Here is a 26,862-nt window from a genome sequence, read left to right as displayed (position 1 = left end):
ACCTCTTTATATTCCACGTTTCCGGACTAAGAACCTTGCAGTGCAGCTTTATGGGCTCAGGGTCCGTTTCTGGACACTGCTCACTCCTGCTTTTCTAATATCTGGCTCAGGCTAATCATTATGCATTTCTGATTAGAATATTTGAAACACTCTCTAGAGCGACATTTTTCCAAACACTGTAATCAGGTGAGGGACACCTGCCTGCGACTCTGAGCGACTCTGAGCGTCTGAGAGTCTTTCCCAGTGAATTCTGTCTCACATCCTGCTGAGTACTCAGGCTCAATTACTGGAAGATTAGATTTCTTTCTTCGCCCCCCACCCCCGCCCCGCCCTTCCCCTCCCCTTCCTCCTTCTCCCCAGCCTCCAGAGAAGGAGAATGAATGATCAACCCCAAGAGGGTGTGCAGCCGGGTGAGCGCAGCCTGTAGACCCGAGCGCGGGGCCATCTCCGCCCCCCCCCCCCTGCCCGCGCCGCCTCCAGCGCGAGTGACAACGCGCCCTCCAGGCTCGGGAGCAGCGAGCGGCCTGCCGAACAATCCCCGGTAGGGCTCGCCTCGCTGGTGACATCACTGCCGAAGATACTCCCCGCTCTCAGTGCCTGCCTTCGCGAGGCGTCCGTCCGTTTGTCTGTTTCCTTCCGTCCGCTGCTGGAGACGGCTCTTCGCCGGCCGGGGACAGAGCCAGGCGCCGCGGAGCGACAGGACCCGGAGGAGGAGGGAGAGCAAAGGCAGCGAGGGAAGGAGGACCCCGGCAGGCGACAGCATGAAATTCAGCCCAGCGCACTACTTGCTGCCTCTCCTGCCGGCGCTGGTCCTCAGCACCAGGTGAGTCCGGGAGCGGGAGTGACCGGAGCCGAGGGGCGCCGCTGGTGGGCTGGTCCTACTGCAGGTCACCTGTGGGGGCCAAGGACAGACACTTCAGCTCTTTGCATCTCCCGCCTAAGTTAAAGGGTACCTCTGTGTTTTGGGCTCTGAAATCATTCCGGGAGAGTAGAGCCCTTTTCTAGTTACCCTAGCCCTTAGAGAAAGTCTCAGTGTTCCTATCAGTGAGGGGACTAAGCGCTTCCCCCTTCAAAGAAAAGATGTTTTTCTCCAGCCCTAGTAGGAGCACAGATAACAGGCAGTGACAGACCAAAATAAAGGAAATGGAGAGACAATGAGGGAATTGTCACCGGGCCATGTCTTTACATTAGAGCTGTCTTAATAGCCACAGGGCTTACCTCCTCTAAATGTGTCTGATTTTAAGGTACCGGAACCAGAGAAAAATGATTAATACTGGAAGATGGTAAGCTTTGTACAAAAGTTCCTGGACATGTGAAATGGCCTGTTTTAAGGTCTTGAGTAGGCTTAGTGGTAGGCATTTTCATTTGGCTATCTTGTGAACAGGTCTAATTAAAGAACACACAAGGCGATGAAAAGTTAGAAGACACTCTCAGAGTGCTGATACAGAGACCCTAGTCAGAAACAATTAAGTACTGTACTCGTCACTGGCCACAGATGGGACTTTAAGCCCCAGTACAGAGAAGCTATTTTTAGTGGAGGTTTAAAATGCAGTGGTTGAAAAGAGTTTTGTGACTCCCCACTGTTGATCAAGTCCCAAAGTTGGTGATGGGTTTGCATGCTTTGTCCTCAAGAGAAGCACAAAGGTGGTCTGTTTCATTGCCCAGGACTGAGCCTTTATTCTGTATGCCCTTAACATCATACTGGCAGCAACCTCTTTCCCTTGGCTACTATGAAATAAAATAATCCTCTCAGCATGAGGATCGTTTCAAATCTCTGTGAATGGAAACATTATCTGATTGTGCATCTGATGGAAAATGAAGAGGGAAAACAGGATTATATCAAATTCTGAAATTAAGAATGAGGAAAACTCATTATCTGTAAAAATGAGGCAGTAAAATTCTTGATTCCATTCTTAATCTATACATCCTCTTTCAGATTCTTCTAACCAGACTTTCCTTTTAGAGTGAGGACTGTTTGATTTAGCCCTAATCGTTCATAAACTTAGTCTTTCCTTGCAGACAAAGCCCAGGTGACTTTCCCAGATTAAAATGGAATATGAGTTATATATATATTTTTATTTTTTCTAAGGGTTGCTTGTCACTTCGGTTCACAAAATGCAGATGGTTTCAAAATCACTTTGCTTCCCAGTATTTTACTAACTTGCTCCAATTACAGAACCCATTTTAATATTTGTGGTTAACTCTAAATGACTCAGTGCAAATTGTACATCAGTCATCTTTTTTAAGTGTCTTGCCACTTACTCTGAACTCTTGTTGTAGTTTAATAACTGTGATTTCTAGAAAAAGGAAATTCTCAAAGTTTGAACACTTAAGTAGGTGCCTGTCATCATATGCACAAAATAATAAATATTTAAACAATAGAAACCCAGCCCACAATGATTTTTAAAGACAGTGAAAATCTCTAGTGTTCCCAAAGTCCATTTGCTTTTTAAGGATGCTATAATTTAAGTGACTCAGGAAGCTGTATAGTCTCTAGCTTTTAAAGTTTTAGTATTGGTTACATAATACAAAAAGCCATCATCTTTCCTTTTATGGAAGTGTTAATTTTTATTAGGATAAAATTTTTAAATAGCCAACACATTTATTACAACAAAAATTAGAATTACTCATTCCTAGTTTACTTTAGATATGAAACTTCTGCAGTATCGTTTGTATGTAAAAACTTATGTCAGGTCTTTAAATTTTCCTTCTTGCAACTCAACAGAAAGAGCATGTTGGGCTTAAAGTGAAACTTTTCATAATCAGTGCTCTGTCTTGTTGTGATTACTCTGTAGCAATTTATTTTACTGGATATCCAGATCATCTTGTGACAGCAGATTTGACAATGAATATGCTACTACCAAATACGTCATTTTGCAAGAAGAGATTATATTTTAATGGTTTCTAACAGAAGGCCATTCTCTTTGTGATAGTTAAGATCTCTTATAGGCATATGGTTCATGTGCAGGCTAGAACCTCAACTAAACAGGTTTGTAAGAACAGTTGCATTAGTAGAGGTGAGTTTATTGTCCTCCTGAGAAAAAACTGTAGTTCAGCCATGAGCACCTGGTGACAGTGGATTTTTCTAGCCAAAGACTTTTTGTTAGTTTCTTAGTCAGTGGTCTTGTGTGTGAAGCAAGTGGCATTTCACATGCTTATATCATGTTGAAAGCATTAGCATTAGCAAAGCATTAGCAAAGATTTTCTTACAGCCTTTGGATGGTATCATTTTTATTGTCAAGTTCTTTTCAAAGTGTTAAGAATGTGGATCTGAGTCTCTTAATGCAAAAAAAAAAAAAAAAGTATTCGTTTCAACATCCCTTTCTCTGGGCATAGCTCTTTAATACCAGATTATTATCTTTCCAAGAGGCCTACAAGTTTAGTTTTGTTTTATAGTAAAGGAATGTGTTCACTAAGGCACATGCTACAATTAGAGAAAGATTGTTACTGTATAATAGTTTTTTATCCACAGGGATGAAAACTGTAAAACAGTTTTGCCTTTTAAATATGAATTTTTTGGATAGCTTTCTGTTTTCGTTTGCTCTTCGTCTTCACATTTCTGTAACAACTTTAGGTGCTGAAGCCGAAAAATTCCATAATTTACACCATCGTGAACGACTTTGATGCCCCTCAATCAGAGTTACTTTGTCTTGAAAAAAAGTTAAATGTTCACCATCAACAATAACCAAGAATTATTTTACTGGTAAGCCCCATGGAGTTAAAAAAGCGCTGTTTAATTTTCTGGATATTGTCCCTCCTGTTTAGAAAGTACATACAAATTCAAAACATCAAGTTAATGTTATGAATTATGAAGTTAATGCAGAAACCCATTTAACCTGTGCACAAATAAATGTGGTCAAAGAAAGCAAACATGTTGGCTTAATAGCTTTAGAGTAGAATGACTATACTTTTTTAAAGAGCTTCCTTCTGTAGGAGTATTAAATTGCTGTTCAAGGCAGCCAGCAATTCACTTCAGAAAGAAGTAGTATAGGTATTGAAAGGAATAGTAGGGTGAAAAAATCTTTAGAAGTTCTTGGTGAAAAGGGACCCATGGAGTGCTGGAGAAGGCTTGTGCTTTAGTCTGTTGAACCTCAGTTCCTTTATGCTGTGATTCTACTCTTGATGCCTTTGGTTTATTGAGTTTTAAATGACTTAATGGGAAGAGAAACATGGCAGGGGAGGAGTGAAGGTCTACTGACTTCTGGTGGTGTTCCGTCAAGCAAGGACTTTAAGCAGATGGTAGGCTTATAGTCCTCCCCATAGGAGTCACCTTAGAGGTCTCTCCTGGGCCCTCTGATCAGCAGTCATACCACATGTTTACTTTGGAATCTATTTTTAGATATTATATATTGAAGATGCTCTAGGCTCTTATTTGCTCTGTACCTTAAACTAACCTCAGAATTAAATTGATGTATAGGATAAAGAAAAGACTGGAATCACAATAAAAACACAATAAGCACCTTTTTTAAAAAAATTAAGCAAATAAATTTGATGTAGGAAGCAGTCTTCCTTAACACCCCCCCCCCGCCACCCGCTGTTGATATGAGGTAATTGTGGGTTTGTTTTCCCAAGCCCTACACAGAGTGAGTCTTGCCACAGACACCTTTATATGGCCCTATGTACATTCCTTTGAGATAAGAATTGCACTCTTCTGTGTAATCAAGTTAGAGACAGGTCTTCTCTTGGCTAAGAAGATATTAACAAGCGAATTTTTGACTTTTCAAATTTCAATTCTGGACCTTAGTTGCCTATTTCCAATAGCAATTTTTAAAATGACTTATTTGGGGATTATCTTTGTGGATTAATTCCCCTCACGACTAATAAGAGACCCCTCAAACATTTATGATTTGATCACAATTGTCCCACACCAAACTCCAGGTAATTGGAAGGGGGAATTTGACCTACCCACCAGGAAGCAAAAATCACTGAAACCACTGAGAGGTATGTGATTGTAATGATGTTTTTTCTCAAGAGTGTCTTGAGAGCACTTGTGTGTGGTACGTGTGCTTGAGAGCCTGTTGTTGACTGATTTCTAAAGGAAATCCCCTTAATAAATAGGGCTAAATCTTTTAACCTGATTAAACAGATATTTAATATTAAGTTTTCTTCTCCAGAAAAGAAAAAAAAAATCCATTTGAACTTCATAACTTTAGAAGTTGTCTGAGATGTCTTCATTATCACACATTAGAAGTGTGCCTGCAATGTGTCAGGCATCAGGACCATAAGATACTAGTTACAGATGCATGTCCTCATAATCGAGTCATGTACAGAAATAGTGTCAAGGCAAAATTAGGTAAAATAGCAACAAACAGTTTAAAGTTCTAGATAGGAATAGAGAAAACAGTGACTAGTGCCATTGAAGAAGTATCAGGAGTAACTTACTTCCACTTTCAAGGGCAGTGAGAGAAGGAATATTTTGTAATAAACTTTAACATCCTGCAACACTTGCTAACCATATGATGTTAGGTAAATTGCTTATCCTATCCAGTTTTCCCATGAAGAAAATAGGACTACTTGTAGAAACTACCTGAGAGGTAAGGACTGAACGAGTTTATTTAGGAAAGGAGTTTGCATACTTCTTGGGACATAAGAAGTGATCCACCAGGGGTTAGCCTGTGCAGTTACTTTGATTATGTTCACAAAATGTTTGTGTCTGTGATTGATTGGACATAGCAAAATAAATGAAAAATTGGATACAAGTCAGTTGAATGACAGAAATTAACAAGAATTACAGTCCTCATCCAAAAGAAAGAAAATATTGGCAAAGAAGAGAGGAAGCAATAGAAGTAATGAGGGTTATCTTGTTACTAGGCTGGTTCTTTCCAAAAGTGTTTTGGTGGCAAAGTGCCTGGGTGATGCTGTGCACTTTGGCCAACACCATGAAAAATTGCGTTATCATATAGAATATGATTTAGCACAGAAGTGCATATTTAGCTACCTGTATATCTATTTAAAATTTAATTGTATATATAGCACATAAAAATAACAAATCAAAGCCACGAGTGCAGGTGTCAATAAAAGGATGCTATGAAACTGCATAAGCAGGATTGATATAGAAGGTTCTACAATTTTATTTTCTACTTGTCAGTTGATTTCCTAATCTGTTAAATACATTTTCTTTTAATTTTTCTAAATACGTGACACAGATTTTTGTCTACTGTTGAGAACAGTTTGAAAACCAGTGATATAGAAGAAACCTAACTATGTGTGAAGAATCATCACATGAAAGGGTTATCCCTAAGCTAATTTTGAAAATGACCTTATTGATCATCTAGTTTCAATTAGTTTGCACATATTTTATCGTAAACTTTTCGTAATTTTGCCAGAAATCATGGCAATCATTAAATGAAAATATTTTTTTTTGCCATAGATTATTGTGTGTGTATGTGAACGGGTGTTGATGTCTGTTAATCTAGTGAATCATAGAAAAGAGTATTATTTGCTGCTATGGGGAGATATAAAGCATAGATAATGGTAAGTCTGCATCGAAGAAAGGACATGTTTACTGGGGCATCTACGAACTTTGCTTCATAATTATGGGAGGTAAAAAAATATCAAAATAAACCATCACGGTTCAAATACGAGCTGAAGGTCAACCAAGTAAACAGTGTGCTCTGAGAATGCTTTGATAAACACTAGGAGACATCGTTATACCATAGGTAGTGATTGCATTGCAATTATGTCTGACTTGTTTGGTGTTGCTTTCAAGTGTTTTAATCTCTTTAAAGAGTTTGTTATTGGGAAGCATACTGTGAATATAAGGTTGCATTCTAGTCTAAAGCCCTTCATTTTAGAGATGAGAACAGTGAGGTCCAAAGTGACAGACTCTCATCTAAGTTCACATAGGAAAACCAGAATGAGGACTTAGAATTTTCCCCAGTATTCTTTCTGTTCTATCATGTGACTGCTTTCCATGACATAGTTCTTCTATAATCAAGCCATCTTTGTATAGTTGGTCCCTACAATATATTCAGAATTTTTCCAGTTATCGTGGAGTAAGAAGTAGTTCTAAAACATTCTCTGAGCACATATACTCATGATAGAACAACAGGCTACCGTCAAAGGAAATCACAGCAATGCAGATTTGAACGCCATTTATTTGTCTATATTCAGTTGTTTTTTGAAGAGTGAGCTGGCTTAAAAAGAGACTCCAGGTCATTTTCAAAACCCAAAGCAGTCATTAATGAGTTCTCACCTTTGCAGGCAATTTACCCCTCAAGCAATATACCTCTAATGGTCCCTGTTGATTTTTCAGTTCTGTTGTGAAGGTGATATTGTTGGTGCCCTTGGGATCTTTTCATTGAAACTATTTCCTACAAATGGAGTTCCTAGCTAGGCATTTGCTTTTATATTCCTCTCCTGTTAAATCTATGTTGTAATTCTGTGGTATTGCTCAATGGGAAACACACTCAACTGTCTTACAAAGATGAGTTCCTAAATATGTTCACATTGAACTTTATGGTGAGCATACATTTTGTTTGGTTTATGTGTCTCTACATTTTATCATGGCCAATGAGCAACTTATATAGGGTTATATATTTTTAGGATCAGTTGGTCACAGATTTTATCCTGCGTGTACATATTACAAGCTCTTTTTCACTGGATAGGTTTCTTAACCATCCAGACTTCAATTACTCATCTGTAAAATGGAAAATAATATCCATCTTTTAGGGTTATTAGGATTAAAGAAAATGTGCTTAAGTGCACATAGCTGTACTTCACAGTCTTTAAGAGATCCTAGGACATGTCAGCTATTACTATAGGTAGAGAGTACAATTTAGTGTGTGAATTTTATATTGGATACCTCAAGCAACCAACATTTAATGATTTTATTAAAAATCAAAATAAATTCCTTAAGTGAGTTGATTCTGATAAGATTTTGCTGGGGGGAGGGAGGGAGGGAATTGAGCCCAGTGACTGATCCTTGGGGGACAAATGGAAACTAAACCATGCAAAAACTTGACATCTTCCAAAATAGTCCCTGCAGCTGAGCTAAGGTATTGGTAGCAGCTATTGCAGATTCTGGACCAGCTTCATCTCATGTCCTTATAGAGGATGTGACTTCCTCCTGCCTATCCTCCAGAGGATTATTAGGGTTTCTGATTTCCTGTCCTTCAAACTAATATTCAGAACACTTTGAGCAGAAGCATGTAGTGAGCAGGGTTTACAGGAAGTATCTGCCCTGTCATATGGTTTAAATTCAAAGAATATGAACTCAGACTTTGGATTAGCCTCACTAGCTACATGACTTCATGTCAGTTAACAACTCGTAGCCACACTGTCCTCATCAATTAAAAAAAAGTGATAACAATGCTTCTTTGATTTAAGAGTATTTAATAAGCTAATGTGCAAAAGAAGAGTGTCTGGAACTGAGAAATTCAAATTCAACTCAATATATTTCCACTCTTATCTGATTGAAAGGGTTTAGAGCAATTTTACCCTACCTTAGTTTACTTTGATTTCAGAAAGTGCTGTCTTTCATCAACATACATCTCATGGGCAAGACAGAAGTATCGGTGAAGAGATTTTGGAGCTCAGTCCCATCTTCGCTTATCACAGATGATAAAACTGAAGGGAGACTGTATATTTCCTTTCTAAATTCATGCAGATAATTTGAGACCAAAGTAAAAGCCAATTCTGGGACATCCTAACCCATCCCAGTTAGCAGCAATGTTTAAGCACCTGCAACTTCAAGAAAAAATAAAGGAAACCGGTATAGCCTCACCTAGCTTCTATTTTGGGTCTGAAGGCTCTAAATTATCTGGCTAATAGTTAAACATTAAATATAGTTATTAAAATTATATTACCATAATATGTTAATACCTTTTAAGTAAGTTCATTTTTCCAAGTTTATCTGAAGATGAGAGAGCCAAGGAGGTCTATCTTAAACTGGGACAGCATAACAGCCACAAGCCTTTTAGATGAATTGAGGGTTCTGAACTCTATAATCATTCAGTCTTCTCACATGGGGTAAGCTTGGTCATGACCTCCACAGAATGGTGACGAAGGGGCTAGAATGGCAAAGGGAAACGAGAAACCTCACACACTAGGTCTCTGAATGGTGTATGCGTGGACAGAGATGGTGCCAGTGGAAAGTCCCAGATTACTAGACTTTCTGTTTTCATTGGTTTGTTGTTGTTGTTGTTATTTTGTTTTTAAAATTCTCTTTTCTAACACTTGCAGTCATTCATTGGCTGTCTTTGCAGTGAACTAAGCCATTCGCATTGGGCAGGAAAAAGGGGGGAGACTGAATTATAAGAGAAACAAGACAATGCATGAAAAATTGAAGTGGCGTGTTGGCAAGAAGCAGATATGGTTGAAGAAGCTTTATATTGTTGAGAGCATGTAGCTTTTTCCTTCAGATGCCACAAAGTGAAATGTGAGCTCATTCTACAGATAAGTTCATATGAAAATGGGGCAGACTTTTCTTTTTCTGACACTACAATTTAGAAAAATATTGAAAGCTATCAAATCCCTTGGTGTGTTGTATGTATCTTTCTTCCAGTTGGTCCTTTGATACTGTAAGTATCAAACATGTAAGTTACAGATTCAGCCAGTATTTTTGAGGACTAATTAATTACCTGACAGTGTGCTAGATGCTTGCTTTTCTGTTAACTTAACGCTTCCTTGCAACCCGTTTTACTTAAACACCTTTACCATGAGGGAGACTGGGTTTCGGACTCATTAAACGATTAGCCTACATTCTCCCAGCTAGAAAGTGGTTACATTTGAACCCCTTTATTCTGAGAATTGCTTTATGAATGACTCTATAGCACTGGCCATAGGATTTAATTTCTAAATAAATACAAGATGAAGAAAAATAATGTATGATACAAATAAGAATGCCAAAACTAAACCATGTTGACAAATAACTGTTTACATGAGGTGGGACAGGCTACATTAAAAATATTCTTAGAATTACAGCTGAAACTAGTATGTTATATATTAAATATACCTCAATTAGAAAATACTAAAAATCAAAAGATAAAAATAATCTATTAAAAAATAACTTCTTAAATCAGCCGAAGAAATTCATTAGTTTGATAACTAGCCAAATTGAAGCCTTTATAATAAATACAAAAGTTTGCTAGCTAATACTCCTCATATTCCTATGTAGAAAACAGTCTTTAGATCAGTGTTTCTCGAAGTATATTCCTCAGTGTACCTAAATTAGAATGCCCTGGGAAGCTTGTAAAAAGGCAACTTCCTGACCCCTGCCCTTAGACTTACTAGATTAGATTCCCTGAGGAAGTGGCCAAGGAATTTTCATTTTAACCTGGACCTCAGGTGCTTCCAATGCACAGGAAAGCCTGGAAGCCGCTGGTCCAGTATTTGAGAACTATAGAGTCTAGAACACTTGAAATCTTTGGCATTTATTCAACATGCACGTTGCAGCTGAAGTCAGGAGGATAGAAATATGATGTCTTGGCAAAAAAATTATGCTTGTTTTTACATGTATATACTTTTTTTTAAAGATTTACTTATTTGATAGCACAAGCAGGGGGAGCGGCAGGCAGAGGAAGAGGGAGAAGTAGACTCCCCCCTGAGCAGAAAGCTGATACGGGACTTAATCCGAGGACTTTGGGATCATGACCTGAGCTGAAGGAAGACACTTAACAGACTGAGACCCCCAGGTGACCCCCACATGTATATAAATTTAATAACTAAGTATCTTCTCATATACCAGGTTGCATTTATCAGTCAAGTTACATGAGAATAAATCCCTGCCTCATTTAAAAAAAAAAATTGCAGAGGGCTGCAAAGGGCAGAGAAAATCGTCACACTAAATGATATAAAACTGTATTACATGGATTTATCAGGGACCACAGTCTATTTAGAAAGTACTGGAGAGTGAGGTGAAATCTTAGAAACTCTGAAAAGAATGAAAACTAACTCTACATCCTTCCCCACGTTTATCACTTCAAGTTATGTGACAAAGATGTGATGAAAACCAAGACCTACCTATGAGGCTCTACAAATGCTTATTGTTTTCTACTTGGGGCAGGAAATCAGAGTTTTCAGATGAAGTAATATTAGCCTGGCAAAAAAAGTTTTGGTCACCCCCCCCCCCACACACACATATCCCACCATCTGCCTTAACAGCACTTGGTTTTGCATGATGTGGAAAAATAATTTTCTGGATGAATTTTCTGGATTAAGCAGAATGTGCAACTATGTTAGCCATATATTGTGTCCATTCTTTTCTTCTGCAGTTTCAGTTCTCATGGAAGAACAAAAGAATCAAAAGATGATAACGATAACACATAATCACTCTTATAGAATACTTTAAACCAGGCTAAGCCTCACAATAAATGCATGGTGTGCTTACTGATGTTGCCTTCGGTTTATATATGTGGAAAATAAGGCACACAGGGGTTAAGATTACCTGACCAAGTCTGTAAACTGGTAAGTGGATTCTAAAGTCAAATGCCAAATAGCACTAGAGCCCATGCTCTTAATCACTATGCTACAGCGCCTTCTAGCGTGTGATGTAAGGCCCTGGAATGAGCCCGTGTCAGCTTGTGTCCCTCTCATCTGTGGGTTCTGATTTACATAGAGAAGGAAAGAAAAATGTCTTCTCAGGTATCCCTTGAGCTCACAACTAAAGTTCTAACTAAAATAATGTGTATTTTATCTTGTTCTCATTGTGAAAGAAAATAATTGTATTTATGTAATATTGTCTTTATTTGTGGATGTTGTTTTCCAAAGTCAAAAGCAATGAACTACAATGTTCTACTGCCTGGCTCCAGAGGGCATCCAGATTTTAACTGTGGGGTTTAGGAACACGTGGTAGAGATCAGACTGACCTAATTGCAGCTCATCACCTTCTACCTGTGTGATCCTAGGTAGCGCTCTCAACTGCTCAGACTCAATTTTTTTTTTATTAAAGATTTTATTTATTTTTCAACAGAGAGACAGCGAGAGAGGGAACACAAGCAGGGGGAGTGGGAGAGGGAGAAGCAGACTTCCCGCTAAGCAGGGAGCCCAATGTGGGACTCGATCCCAGAACCCTGGGATCATGACCCGAGTTGAAGGCAGACGCTTAACGACTGAGCCACCCAGGCACCCTCAGACTCATAATTTAATTTTTAAAATTTATAACAGTGGTTAAGGTTTTTTTTTTTTTTTTTATGTTTAAGAATTGTGCTACACAGTTCTCTGGGGTAATTTTATTTAATGCTTTTCCATACCTCATGAGGGTATTTTGTAGATTAGAACAGTAAGGATTAAAGAAGTTAATACCTCTAAGGTTACAAAATTACTTAAAGGTAGAGGTGGAATTTGAACCCATGATTTATTAGGCATAAGCCTCAAGGTCAGGATTCTCAGGCAAAACTGAAATTCATTTAACACTGAAATTCGTGGTGTCAGGCATTTGGAAAGTAGCTCAGAAACAGCTGTTGAGAACCTAATGCAGACCAGCGTAAAAAAAAGTGACTTGTGTTATATGCACAGGGATGCCCGACCTGGGGGGATTCAGTGTGCGGTAGGTTATGCCTCATTTATAAGCAAACCCTCATAACCTCCCCATGTCACAAGTAGCATCATCTTTGGTTTCAAAGATGTGAAAAACAACAGACTCATCATTTGAACTCGGTCTATCTTGAAGACAGACCTGTCAGATTTTCCTTAGGAAGCTTAAGTGCTGATGGTTTACTGGAACTACACTTCCATTGGTCGTCAGAAGATGGCACTATGAAGTACAAAGTGCGGTACAATCCTATCTCTGTTCTAGATTTAACCCCTTTATAAACTGACATATCTCAAAATAGATATCTTTAAAAAATGGCTTGATTTCACATCAAAATCAAGAGGTATATACGTATGTGCAACTATAGGTGTGTATGTACCTGTATGTATGCATGTGAATAACATGCTTTATCGTGTATATAGTACATGTTATATATATATAACTTTTAATAATGTAAAACATAGATCTTTTAAAGTTTTCTGAAAATTTATTCTTAAAAATAGTCTTTATTTGGTAGCATGCTTCTGTTGGTTTAGTTCCATTCATCACTGTAGTAATTCCTCTATGTCCACTTTCCTCCTCAAGGAGAATTAGACCCGAAAATTGAAAAATGTACCCATTTCCCCTATATACTCTTTTACTCAAGTGACATATTAAAAGGATTCTCAAGGACAGATTTAAAGGGGAAGTAGGCATCATGTGAGGAAGACATGTCTGACATTTTTATACTTATATTTTTAAAAGATTTTTTAAGTTTATTTGACAGAGAGAGAGCGTGCGCGCGCTCACAAGCGAGGGGGCGGGGCAGCGGGAGAGGGAGAAGCGGGACTCCCTGTGGAGGACACCTGACTCAATCCCAGGACCCTGGGATCATAACCTGAGCTGAAGGCAGACACTGAGCCAACTGAGCCACCCAGGCGTCCCCGTCTTTATACCATCTAAGTTTTAATTTTCATACATGCTTATACATTTTCACATGACCTGTGCAGCAATTAGTAACAGCCCCTTTTTATAAAAATTAGGAGGCCATTTACTGGTGGTGGTAGGAGGCCCAGACCTGAGGCTTTGAGTCCCACTTTTACAGCGCCAGATGGAGTGTCTGGTGAGAGCCTGCTTTCTGGTCACGTAGGTGGTGTCCCTGTGGGGTGGAGAGAAGTGAGAGAGGGCACACACTCTTGTGTCTCTTATAAGGGCACTGATCTCATCATGAGGGCTCCACTGTCATCACCTAATTGCTTCTTAAATCATAATATTTCAGATCTCAATGGGTCTTTCTACCTAGCCCTTCAATTTTATGAATGTATACATTTAGGCTCCTAGATGTCAAGTAACTTACCAAAACAGGTGCAATTACTTAATAGTACACTCAAGACAAAGGGAGGAAAAAAAAAAATAAGGAAGACTTTGCATGTTTTTATTGGCAATCCAGCATCAGTCTTTCATAAAAACTGAACACCTCATCAGGATCTTGAACTCACCTAATCATTGTAAAATATTCTTTAAAAATTACAAATTAATAATTATAGTGGTTTTTGTTTCAGATGTCTAAAATGTTCTTCACAAGTGTAAATGATTTAAAAAAAGAAACAAAACCTCAGTGACTTCGAGCTCTTGGTTCCTTTCTAACACTTGCTACTAAGTTCAGCATTAGTTTATATATAATAAATAAATCTTGGCTTGTCAAAAATGGGTCTTTTACTGGGCGCCTGTGTGGCTCAGTCGTTAACTGTCTGCCTTCGGCTCGGGTCATGATCCCAGGGTCCTGGGATCGAGCCCTGCATTGGGCTCTCTGCTCGGCAGGAAGCCTGCTTCTCCCTCTCACTCCCCCTGCTTGTGTTCCCTCTCTCGCTGTTGTCTCTCTCTGTCAAATAAATAAAATCTTAAAAAAAAAAAAAAATGGGTCTTTTACTTTCTGGTGCTGGTGTTTTCGCCTGTCTGGCATAGTTTTACTCTGTCTCTCTTTTTCTTTTTTTTAAAATTTTTTTACTTTTTTTAAGATTTTGTTTATTTATTTGAGAGAGAGAGAGGGAGAGAGCACAAGCAGGGAGAGTGGCAGAGGGAGAAGCAGGCTCCTCACTGAGCAAGGAGCCTGATGCGGGACTCGATCCCGGGACCCTGGGATCTTGACCTGAGGCATCCCTCTCTTTTTCTTTATTATTTTAACAAAATAGATGATGATTTTTATTTTTATTTTTTTGCCACTTGAGAGAGATTGACATGATTTTCTTCCAATTGCTGGAGACAAACTATCATTGCCATCTTCTTTTAAAAGAATGAAAATTGTATTGACTGACAACCAAATGACCAAAAATACAAAATAACCAGAAATGGAGCCATGTTTGCCTGCTTGTGAATTCATAAAAGATTTGAATTTATCTGAGCTAAAAAATCTATACACGGGAAAGAAAATCTATGGAGTCATAAGATGGTTAGTCATAATCCTGTAGTAATCATTGGTAAAGTTTTATTTTTATCATCAGTGTAGTAACAAGAGAAATGGATGAGACTTGTTTTAAGTCAACAGCTATGTCTTAAAGTATTTTCAGATATTAAGAAAATACAAATTTATCAGTAGCCACTTTTAGATCCTGATTCTTTGTGACTATTTAAAGAATTAAAAGTGTACAGAATATTATTCTTTTTAGTATGCTCATGACCTATATAATACAAGACCCATGTGGTTTTGTCTGTGGCTCCTTTCTATTCATCATCCCTTACAGTGATAACTAAGTTGCAGGGCCCAAAGCCTAGGTTGCACCATGGAAGATCGGTGGGTGAATCTCATTAGTAACAAACAAAGGCTAAATTCTGGCATAAATGTGTGAATTGCTCTTTCCGGAAATCATCATTTGTCTACCTGTAACCTTTCAGATGCTGAATGTACAGTTTTTCCCAAAGAAGTGATGAAAAGGTGATAGGCTAGGAAAATAGGAGTTGCTAGACGGAATGCTAAGTGGAAGATCAAGTAAGAATGGAATTGATTCAGTGTTTTGACGTGTGCAAGTATGGAACATTCTGTAAATACTGTCAGGATTCCCTGGCTGCATTTTCTAATAAGCACGGTGGTTTGGGGGGATGGAGGGCGGACAGATCATTGGAAAATAGAATGCTTTAAGGATAAGTAGTGAGCACAGTGCCCATAAAACTGACTCCTGTGATGTGTCACTGGTGTTGAGCTTGAGTTTGTGGAAGAGGAATCTGGATTGATGGGAGAGAAATGCTTCACTGAATACAGAGAGCATTTCTGTATTGTTTTGTTTTGTTTTCTCCTGGCAATAAAAAGGATATATAAGCCAAACTGGCAGAAAGAGGGAGTAAGTCATCGGTGATGATGAGTCCCTTATTCCTCATCCGTAGTGAAACAGAGTGTAGTAGCATGAGAAGAATGGATTCAGAGTATGTGTGCTTGCCTTATACCTGAGCCACCCTGAACAAATAGTCCCCACATTTCAGGGGAGCTCATAAGGTAGCTGGGCGGGGCTGCAGCAAGAATGAGGGAGGCATGCAGTGGTATTGGGGGCAAGCACATAACAAGATCAGGCCCCTGTCTTCCTCCAGCCCAACTCCCCACTGGATGATTAAGAATTTCATTTCGTGGGAGATGGAATGGTATCCTCTTTATAGGTAGCCAGCTGGATTTATGTTGTTTATATAAAGAAAATTATTAATATAATTTTGTGGTTAGGTTTTGAGCATTTTTTGTTTTTTGTTCTCTCAAGGATGAAGAGATAAGGTTATGACAACACAGCAGTATTACATGAAACTAATTACCAGGACCATTTTTTAAAGAATTCTCCCTACTGGTGTTGGAGCAAGCAATGCTGTTGGAATAAGACCCTCAGATGAAAAACAGCTCTGTTAGAATGCACAGCTCAGAGAAAGCCAAATTCATAAAACCAAGGACTGGAGAGGACAGGCTCAAGCTCATTAGAGATAAACATAAAAGCTGACTTTTCCTGTGACTTTAGGTCAGGTGTCCCCAAATGGGGAGTGAATGAACTATTAGACCAAAAGTTGTAACAATCACTGTCACTAAGCCTTTTCTGCTGATTTGGACTCTGAGTGCTTGCAAGTGAAGGATGCTGGTTATCAGTTATTTGCTGTTCCCAAATTTCTGGGCAAAGACTAGAGCCAGGAAGCCAGTCATAATTTTTTTAGAAACTCACCGAACTAACCCAGGGCCTCTATTCTAGGGGATGTGTGTTCATCCAGAGATTTTTTTTTTTTTTTTCTTCCCTGGAGTATGTCATGGAATTACACACATACTGTGCTCAGTAGCCCCAGATGTGTGTGGTAAGAGGATAGAAGTGGATAGTTAATGCTGGAGAGGCCACATCTTCTGTAATTTATTCTCCTTCTTCTGGAGAGGTTTAATTTCCTGAACCGAAGGACACTGAGCTATAAGTGACACTTTTGAGAACCAGCAAGAGAAATAATTTGACAACTGGTTGGTTTAATAGCAAAGAAGGATATGCAAATTGATTCAGTTAATATATACTAGTTAATATTTACTAAGAAACTGATAAATGCCAGTAAATAATGTGAATTGCTTGGGAGCTCAGACGCATAAGACATGGACCCTTTATGGAATGTGGGGGACACCAAACTGCCAAACAGAGGAGTAAAGATTCCTACTTCTGGGGATGGAGAGGAGAGAGCTGTGGAAGGTGTCACAGAAATCAGTGTCTCTTTTTGTTGGGGGGCGGTTTCAACACTTAGAGCGTTTAGGCAAAAATTTGCTTAGGAAAATAAATTCCAGGAAGAGAACAGCAATGTGTAAAGGCATTAAGGTTAAAATAATTAATAATAATATTCAAACTCCATAGAGTATAAGCAGGACAGTAAGAAGGGGAAATGGGCAAACCTATCTTCCATACTAAAAAAAAAAAAAAAAAGTCCCCTTTTTTGTTATATAAATTTGGATTAAAATTTGTCACGTAAATGAATCTTAATGTACCTTGAGTAGCCCCAGCAAATTTTATATTGAGTTTATATATAACTAATGTATTATCACTATCTACAAACACATTTTTACCATTTTCAAATATGACTATGACATTTTGCTGGGTTTACAAAGAAATGAGGCAGATCTGCCTGGGAGCAGGCAGTCCATACACATGCATGCAACATCTTCAGCCTTGTATGAAATTGTATAATAACTGTACAGTCTTGCCTGTATTAGGATGGGGAATACTGATCTCTGAGGGTATGGGTGGCCCACAAAGTCCTCAAAGTTAAGTTTCTATCTCCTTAAAAGAAGGATAGTGTTCGAATGCCTCAAGCAGGGGAGATAACATAGGGAGTCCATGTTCTGGGAAGTTGACAGGATATTAATTCAGTTCAACATCCAACATTCTGGCTTGTAGAAGAAGCAATATAGTGTAATGGAATTTAGAGGCTGTGGAGGATCTTCCTGGTGCCTGGCACAGCTTCTCATCACAAGGAATTCCCCTTTTTACCAGTTGCTGTTTTGGCTGCCAATGGCTAACAAACACTTATCCCCACAAAAATTACGTTGAGCACAAGGAGATCCTTCTCCCAGCCCTGAGTTTTATTCACCCTGTCATTCAGCAACACTTTCTCACATTTCTAATGTCCCCTAGTAGAGTTCCTCCCCCTGTCCCTGGTGTTACGTATTTTCTCCCCCATCTCCCCAACTCTCCTATGTCTATTTTGGCTTCCTCCCACCACAGGGTAGTATGCACCCTCTCTTTCATGAACCCCCTGTCCCCCGTCTCTCACCCCCACAGTTAACAACCATGTGTCTGACTGACATACAGGTAAAAACAGAATGGCCCCTGCCTCAAGGTAGGTGTGTCTCTGTGGTACAACGGTGCTCAGAGCGCTCCTAGGGACCAGGTGAAACTAATCTCCTGCTGGGACCACTTCTGTGCTGAATATTTTTTGTCTTGTTTTCTTTTTTTTTTTAAGATTTTATTTATTTATTTGATGGAGAGAGAGACAGCAAGAGAGGGAACACAAGCAGGGGGAGTGGTAGAGGGAGAAGCAGGCTCTCTGCCGAGCAGGGAGCCTGATGCGGGGCTCGATCCCAGGACCCTGGGATCATGACCCAAGCCGAAGGCAGAGGCTTAATGACTGAGCCACCCAGGCTCCCCTTTGTCTTGTTTTCTTTTCACCTTTTGAAAATATTTACTCATCCAGGGAAATCAATGACAAAGAAGGCCTCTCTTAGGCTTTACTTTTAGGAAAACTGACCTGATACAGATTGAGACATTTGGGTTTTGAATCCCAGTCTTTCACATTACCATTAACTTATGAAAATAAATATAAAACCTAAAGCTATTTCCATAGAATGTGAGTAGGTCTTATGGAATATGAAATTCTGTGACCACACAAGGTGGAATAAGCTCTGTGATGTAATCCATGCTCAAAAGCTGTGTTTGTTGGTTTTGTTTTTTTTTTTCCTTTTTCCAGGTTTGATAATTTCTTGTTGCCATATATATGTTGTTTTTCTCCTATCATCCTTCCTAACACAAAATGCAGTTTATAAAACTCATGTTTTCTGTGTTCTAAATTGAAACATGTCAATGAAATCTTATTTGAAAAAGGCATTTGCCTATCCAAGCAATTATTATGAAAGGTTAAAAATACTCCCTACTATCTTTTATGTGAGAAGTTCAACCTATTTCTTCAATTTCATGTTTTTTTCTTACATATCTAAACAGTGACTCCAAAAAATCAACCATTTCATTGAGGGCATCAGTCACATTGCTTGCATAGTTTTAATTATTTGAGCCAATTTCTACTATTTATTTTCTTAAAAATCCATTTAAGAAGGTTGACTTTATCAGATGATGTAATTAAAAGAAAATTTAATCTTATTGAAGTATGATTTTTGTTGCTGCTCAAGGTTATTTTCATGTTGCGTCTGAAGAAAGAAAAATCTTTTATGTGTCTAACAATTATGGTGTATAGAGGTTCTTCTTAATTATATTGAAGTCCTGCCTTTTTATCACTGAGAAAATAATTTTTCTACAATAAAGTAACAATTTCCCTCATCATTTGGTTTTTAAAATGATATATTCCAGGAATTAGTTTTGAAATGTGCGCTGCTTAACACTATCTAGTATGGTTCTACTGACATGGGAAATAAAATGGATGTGTTGTAGGGAGACGAATCTTTGAGATGGAGGGACTAAAGGGCCTTTAATTCATCCTACTTTATTAATGAATTTTTTTAAAGATTTATTTATTTGAGAGAGAGAGAATGAGAGAGAGCACTAGAGGGAAGAGGGTCAGAGGGAGAAGCAGACCCCCCCGCTGAGCAGGGAGCCCGATGTGGGACTCGATCCCGGGACTCTGGGATCATGACCTGAGCCGAAGGCAGTCACCCAACCAACTGAGCCACCCAGGCGCCCTTAATGAATATTTTTTTAAAAAAATAGAGAACAATTAGTACTTATGTGTTAGATATTGCCTCGTTAATCTATTTTTGCCTAATTGAGTTAATTTATTACATATGATGTATAGATGAGCAGACTAAGGCTCAGATAAGTTAAGAGACTTGCTTCTTTTAGTCAGTGGTGGAGCCAGAATTCAAGTCCAGGGTTGGATGTTTGAACTAAAGCCTAAGCTTTTTATCACTTTAGCCAGACCATTAAAGTCCTTTGATTATTTTGAAGAAAAAAAATGATATATGTATTTTCCCCTTATCACATTCTGTATCTACACTTTGGCCTAACACAAAATAATGACAATCTGAAGGCATATTATCTTTTCTATAAATATTCAGGGAGAAATCAGAATTTATTTAATTTTAGTGTGGGTTTGAACACCTGTCTTTATCTCTCTTTACCTCTGTCCGTTTTTCCTTCCCATTTTCTCTCTCCTGATGATCAACTCTGGCAAGAGGAGCTTCGTTCTTCCCCAAACCCAACTAATTTTATTGAGTAAGAATTTCAGTAGGCAAGTAGGTTCTTAGATTTAGGTGTTTAGGATAATTCAGGGGGTATTCTAAGGGACAGAAGATTATAGTTGCAGAAGCAAGAGATACTTGACCTCAAGAAGGTGTACGATGGCATGACAGCCTGAGTAGGAGTGGTGTACAGCCTCTTCCTCCTGGAAGCAAATCTAAGAGAACCTGCTTCAAGTTTTTAAAGGACACATTTACTGAGTGTCCCTAATACAGTTGTGGACTTGTTAAGTTGGTGATTGAAACATCAGAAGATGATAGGGGATCTTAGTGCACATTTATTGAGTTGTTTGTTCTCTTAGTATTTCCACTGCTTGTTCCTAGCTCAAAGCTGGTTGGTAAACAGAGAATGGCTTCCTAAACTAGTTTGCTCTCAGTCATTTCATTCTCTTCTCTGAAGTCTTGCTTTGTATTTTGACTACAGTTGTTCTTCAGACAATTTAAGGGCTGGTAATAGCACTCCTCAGATGCTCTGGTAACTTTATTCTGAATGAGTCTTGAGTTTTGAAGAGTCTGTTCTTCGTTGAAGAATACAGTCTGCCATCTGGGAGAATCTAAGTAGTGGAATATAGGTTTAGGGAGAAAGACAAAGGTTTGAATAAAAGATTTTTTTTCAAGGTTTTATTGTTTTCTATAGTTACAACACTTTGTATTTAATTCTATTAAAAACAAAATTGAAGAAAGGAAAGGTGACATTTCCAGAATTAGGATTGGATTGTGAACATATTAGAAGAACAGGCCTATTCCTTTTCCCTCTAAAACTATACCTGTGAAAAGTCCTTGGGAAAGATGTTTTGCATCAGCTTCAGTGAGGCAGTTCTGCACATGTACTGAAATTTATTGTCTTCTCATGTCTCATTTGTTTTTTTTTTGGGGGGGAGGAGGAGAATTTCATTTATTTATTTATTGTTACATGAGGAATTATACTTCAAATTTAGTAAAGTACTGCTATCTTAATATAGTTGATTTATAATATGTACTTTCTAAAAAATTAAAAACAAAACACTGCATTTTTTTCAAGAAAATATTTTGGTTTATTTTTCACTTGTTAGCCTAATCACGAGGAAATTTTTCATTTCAGCCAAGCTTTAGACATGACAACATTGACGGCATAGGCCTGGAATATATCTTCACTCCTCTCTACTATCCACATATAACAACAAGAACAAAAGAACTTGGTGTCAGGCAGTTATAAAGGCTTTACTTCTATCTTACTTACATTCTTTGGTTTCATTAGTTTGCTAGAGTTATTTTCTGATTTCAGAAGCTTCATAGTTATGTGACTATAAAGTGGCATAATAGTGCACAAAATCCCTAATGTGTGTAGGTTCTTGAATTTTGGAGAATTTAAAGGGGAGGATTTTGGAGATTTTACTCTCAAAAGGGGAAGTCTTGTGGAAAGAGAGCTATGAAAATGCAATGGACTTATTACCAACAGAATTAAATGAACCACACAAAGTTGCTATCTATTCTAAAACTCACTAGTGTATGACCAAAAGGTGTGCTTGAAAATGGAACTGTTATCCCTGTGAAGGGAAAGCAGAATTGAAAAATGATGGAAATGAATATTTGTGTCTGTGATTGCATTTGAACATCACTTTGAAGCACTCTCTGCCATAGAAATCAGGTGTGATTTTTTTGTGGGTTTTCTGACCATGGAAAGTATACATACATAGTATATGCATAATTTAAAAAAAATGAGGTCGCAAGATTATTGAGCTCGCACGCAAGATCTTGGTGTATATATTTAAATCTCACTAAGTTGCTGAATAATAGTTAATGGAACTATTATGGGAAGGGGATTGAAAAACATGGCATTGTCTCCCACTCACATTCTTCTGTGTTCAGTTATCCTCTTTGGGCGGGGAGATGGGGCACATTGCAGCATGGGCCACCATAAATTCCCCTTACACAAGAACTAAAACCTGGGCTGGACTGGATTTAGGAAATTTAAATCTTGCAGTTAGTCCCTACGGATGCCATTGAAAGACTGGAAACCTAATTTTTGTCAGCATTCCTCAAAACAAACCAGCAGAGAAGATAATTCATATTAGTTAAACCTGTAAGAGCTTGAAATATAATCTGAAGTTCCAGTGTTGTCACTGAGGAGAAATTAACATTCAGTGGTGATAGATGCCTGTGTTTTCCAGTCACTGCCTTACCCCTCTGTAGGGAAATACTTCTGGATGACCAAGTTGTGATCAGGTCATAATGACAGTAGTAGCAGCTGTTATGTGCTATTGAAAAAAAGTGTCATGGGTCTTAGCCCTGTGCTAAGCTCTTCACATATTTTATTCTCTTACAACCTCATAGCATAGGTTCTTTGATCACTGTCATTTTACAGATGAGGAGACAAAACCTCGGGAAGTCCAGGATTTGCACAAACTGCAAAGTCTAGGTAGATTTAGATACATGTCTGTCTTTCAGCAGGCGGGTTAAGAGCCTGGGCTTTTTACCACAATCTAGGTGAGATTTAACTGAAAGTAGAAGAGGGACGGTCCCAAGGAATGAATCCTCTAAGATACACTATGACTCCCTCGCCCGTCCTCCAGTTCTAGGAGGAACATCAGTAGAGTGGCTGGTTAGTCACGTTATATTTCTCCTTGGGCCAGTGAAACTGCCTTTTTTTTTCTTTTGCCCAGCCTTGAGACTGAATAGTTGCTGTGTTTTCTAGCTTAGTCATACTTCTAGGTCTATGTAGTCTTGTGTTCCTGATATTATGTTTAAATCTCTCTGAACGAGTGTTCTGTATATCTTACCCTCTTATTCATAATCACCTGTTACCTACAGTAGGTACTTGAGTGGACTTCCCCAGGCCATCCCAGAGGAAACTCTGTACCTCTTCTTCAGGGCAGATAGCGCTGCTGTCTCCTCCATGGTTGGGTCAGGGTGGCTCTTAATATCACAACTGTACCATTATTTGTTGGACTCAAATCTTGCACAAGAATGATTTTAAAAGAATAATCTAGACTGCATATGCTTAAGTATTTCTGCTTAGAGAGTTTGATCTGGTCTAATTTGAGAGAGGGAGAATCTGTCTTTAGTAGTATGCAATTATTTTTTTCGAATATCGAAACTACACGCCATAAAATCAAGATCCTCTCTCAGATTCTATCTTTTATCATCCTGGACTCCAACAAAATAATACTCCTACACTTCCCAAGGCTTGTTTTGAATAGTTTGGGATGTGGCCCAAGATAATGACCTCTTTTTTCAAAACTTTGTATTTCAACCAAAACGTGCTAATACATTTACTTGTGCTTGAGTGTCATTTAGAAATAATGGCTTAGTAAGCCAACCCTTAACAAGAAAACAAGTAATAGAGTTACATTTTGGTAACAGTCCTCTGAAGGGATAAGCACTTGCCAGAGTGGTTGTGCTATAAATCCCGGACATTGCAGCAGATCACATGTGCAGGCCTACCTCCAGAACAAAATTCTCTCCCTACAACCAGGAAAATAATCTTTTGAGTATTCATGACACATGTGAAAAAGAGAAACTTGCTAAGATACTTAGAGGAAGTTTAAATCCATTTGTATCTAAAAAGTATCAGAAAATGGAATCTTTTGTGAAAAAAAATTAAACTTTGTGTTAACAGTATGAAGTAAGCTTTATTATTATGGTGGGTGTTAAAACTTCATGGCAAAAGCAGTGATCTCATAAGTAGCATTTTATAAGTTGTCTTTTTTTCTCTTCTAGTTTTTCCTTAAGAGTTTGTGGGGGCCACTGGTTTTCCACTAGTAGTAAGGTCTTTGGAACATAGAAGTTACTCAAATTTTGGGGGGGTTCGAGGACTGAGAATCAATTTGCTGGTCAGTACTGTAGGTTCACAGATGAATTGGCCAGCAATCCTGTATTTTAAAAACACAGTCTAAAGTGTTTTGAACTCTCATCTTAAGGTTTTGTTTCTAAAGTTGCATTATATCATCAACTATAGTCTCCCTAAAGATTGCTAGAATTTCAGGTCCTTAAACTGATATCTAACTTGGGTTTTATGGCAAACACAGTACCAAGGTTTTCCAGGATTGTAGTTAAGATCAGATCATGGAGAGACTGGTACGTTCTACACCACAGTCAGCCATTGGTGTCCATGGGACACTGTTGAAAGTAGACTATGTTTTTAATCCACTAGATATGTTTCTTTACTTAAATATCTCTGTGAATGTTCATTGCCATTTGCCCTAACCTTTTAAGAAAACAGACTGTTGTACGACAATATAATTATACTTGAGGACATCAGAAGAATAAAAAAGCCAAGCGAACAGTCTTTGTGTCAGTGTTTTATAGGGGAAAAAAAAAAAAAGCATAGCATTTTGATGCTGAAGATGGGAAACTTGGTTATGAGCTTTGTAGACGTATACATACTTTATGAATCAATTTGTCATTGCCCACCTTCTCACATAGTAATGAGAGAACTTTCATGGAAATCCTAACATTTAGTTTAATTAAGAAGAAATACATTTGGAATTACAAGTTTAATAACTCTAGTTCCAGTGAAGCACATCACAATGAGAAAGCACCTGCTTTGCAATTCAAAACAGATGGTGTCTTTCTTTTTCTATTCAGATTTCCCTTTTGGAAATGCTACATCCATTGAATACCAGTAGAGCTATGATTTCAAGACTTTTTCCTTTTTTTTATATAATTTCTTATTGTTATGTTAATCACCATACATTACATCATTAGTTTTTGATGTAGTGTTCCATGATTCATTGTTTGTGCATAACATCCAGTGCTCCACGCAGAATGTGCTCTCTTTAATACCCGTCACCAGGCTAACCCACCCCCCCACGCCCCTCCCCTCTAGAACCTTCAGTTTGTTTTTCAGAGTCCATCATCTCTCATGGTTCATCTCCCCCTCCGACTTACTCTCCTTCATTCTTCCCCTCCTGCTATCTTCTTTTTTTTTTTCTTAACATATATTGCATTATTTGTTTCAGAAGTACAGATCTGTGATTCATCAGTCTTGTACAATCCGCAGCGCTCACCATAGCACATACCCTCCGCATGTCTATCACCCAGCCACCCCATCCCTCCCACCCCCCCACCACTCCAGCAACCCTCAGTTTGTTTCCTGAGATTAAGAATTCCTCATATCAGTGAGGTCATATGATACATGTCTTTCTCTGATTGACTTATTTCACTCAGCATAACACCCTCCAGTTCCATCCACGTCGTTGCAAATGGCAAGATTTCATTCCTTTTGATGGCTGCATAATATTCCATTGTGTATATATACCACCTCCTCTTTATACATTCATCTGTCGATGGCCATCTTGGATCTTTCCACAGTTTGGCTATTGTGGACATTGCTGCTATAAACATTGGGGTGCACATACCCCTTCGGATCCCTACATTTGTATCTTTGTGGTAAATACCCAGTAGTGCAATTGCTGGATCGTATGGTAGCTCTATTTTCAACTGTTTGAGGAACCTCCATACTGTTTTCCAGAGTGGTTGCACCAGCTTGCATTCCCACCAACAGTGTAGGAGGGTTCCCCTTTCTCCGCATCCCCGCCAACGTCTGTCGTTTCCCGACTTGTTAATTTTAGCCATTCTTACTGGTGTGAGGTGGTATCTCATTGAGGTTTTGATTTGGATTTCCCTGATGCCGAGCAATGTTGAGCACTTTTTCATGTGTCCGTTGGCCATTTGGATGTCTTCTTTGGAAAAATGTCTGTTCATGTCTTCTGCCCATTTCTTCATTGGATTATTTGTTCTTTGGGTGTTGAGTTTGATAAGTTCTTTATAGATTTTGGATACTAGCCCTTTATCTGATATGTCATTTGCAAATATTTTCTCCCATTCTGTTGGTTATCTTTTGGTTTTGTGGACTGTTTCTTTTGCTGTGCAAAAGCTTTTTATCTTGATGAAGTCCCAATAGTTCATTTTTGCCCTTGCTTCCCTTGCCTTTGGCAATGTTTCTAGGAAGAAGTTGCTGCGGCTGAGGTCGAAGAGGTTGCTGCCTGTGTTCTCCTTTAGGATTTGATGGACTCCTGTCTCACGTTTAGGTCTTTCAACCATTTGGAGTCTATTTTTGTGTGTGGTGTAAGGAAATGGTCCAGTTTCATTCTTCTGCATGTGGCTGTCCAGTTTTCCCAACACCATTTGTTGAAGAGACTGTCTTTCTTCCATTGGACATTCTTTCCTGCTTTGTCAAAGATGAGTTGACCATAGAGTTGAGGGTCCATTTCTGGGCTCTCTGTTCTGTTCCTTTGATCTATGTGTCTGTTTTTGTGCCAGTACCATATGTCTTGATGATGACAGCTTTGTAATAGAGCTGGAAGTCCGGAATTGGGATGCCACCAGCTTTGCTTTTCTTTTTCAATATTCCTCTGGCTATTCGGGGTCTCTTCTGATTCCATACAAATTTTAGGATTATTTGTTCCATTTCTTTGAAAAAAATGGATGGTATTTTGATGGGGATTGCATTGAATGTGTAGATTGCTCCAGGTAG

General features: G+C 38.6%; 1 protein-coding gene across 2 annotated transcripts in view; it reads left to right on the top strand.

Moving 5' to 3' along the window:
• The first annotated feature begins 676 nt into the window (after positions 1-676).
• LUZP2 (leucine zipper protein 2) overlaps positions 677-26,862 on the top strand; it is a 469,487-nt gene continuing 443,301 nt past the window's right edge. For both annotated transcript variants that reach the window (XM_088017667.1, XM_028117737.2), the window contains exon 1: positions 677-823. In XM_088017667.1, coding sequence (XP_087873793.1) covers positions 762-823 — 62 coding nt within the window. In that variant the 5' untranslated portion in view covers positions 677-761. The remainder of the gene's footprint in view (positions 824-26,862) is intronic.

The sequence above is a fragment of the Eumetopias jubatus genome, unplaced genomic scaffold (genome assembly GCF_037043125.1).
Source record: "Eumetopias jubatus isolate StellerSeaLion01/CBP00866 unplaced genomic scaffold, mEumJub1_p1.0 scaffold_13, whole genome shotgun sequence".
Taxonomy (NCBI): Eukaryota; Metazoa; Chordata; class Mammalia; order Carnivora; family Otariidae; genus Eumetopias; species Eumetopias jubatus.
Note: the sequence above shows the minus strand (reverse complement) of the source record. Positions and strands in the feature narration are given on the sequence as shown.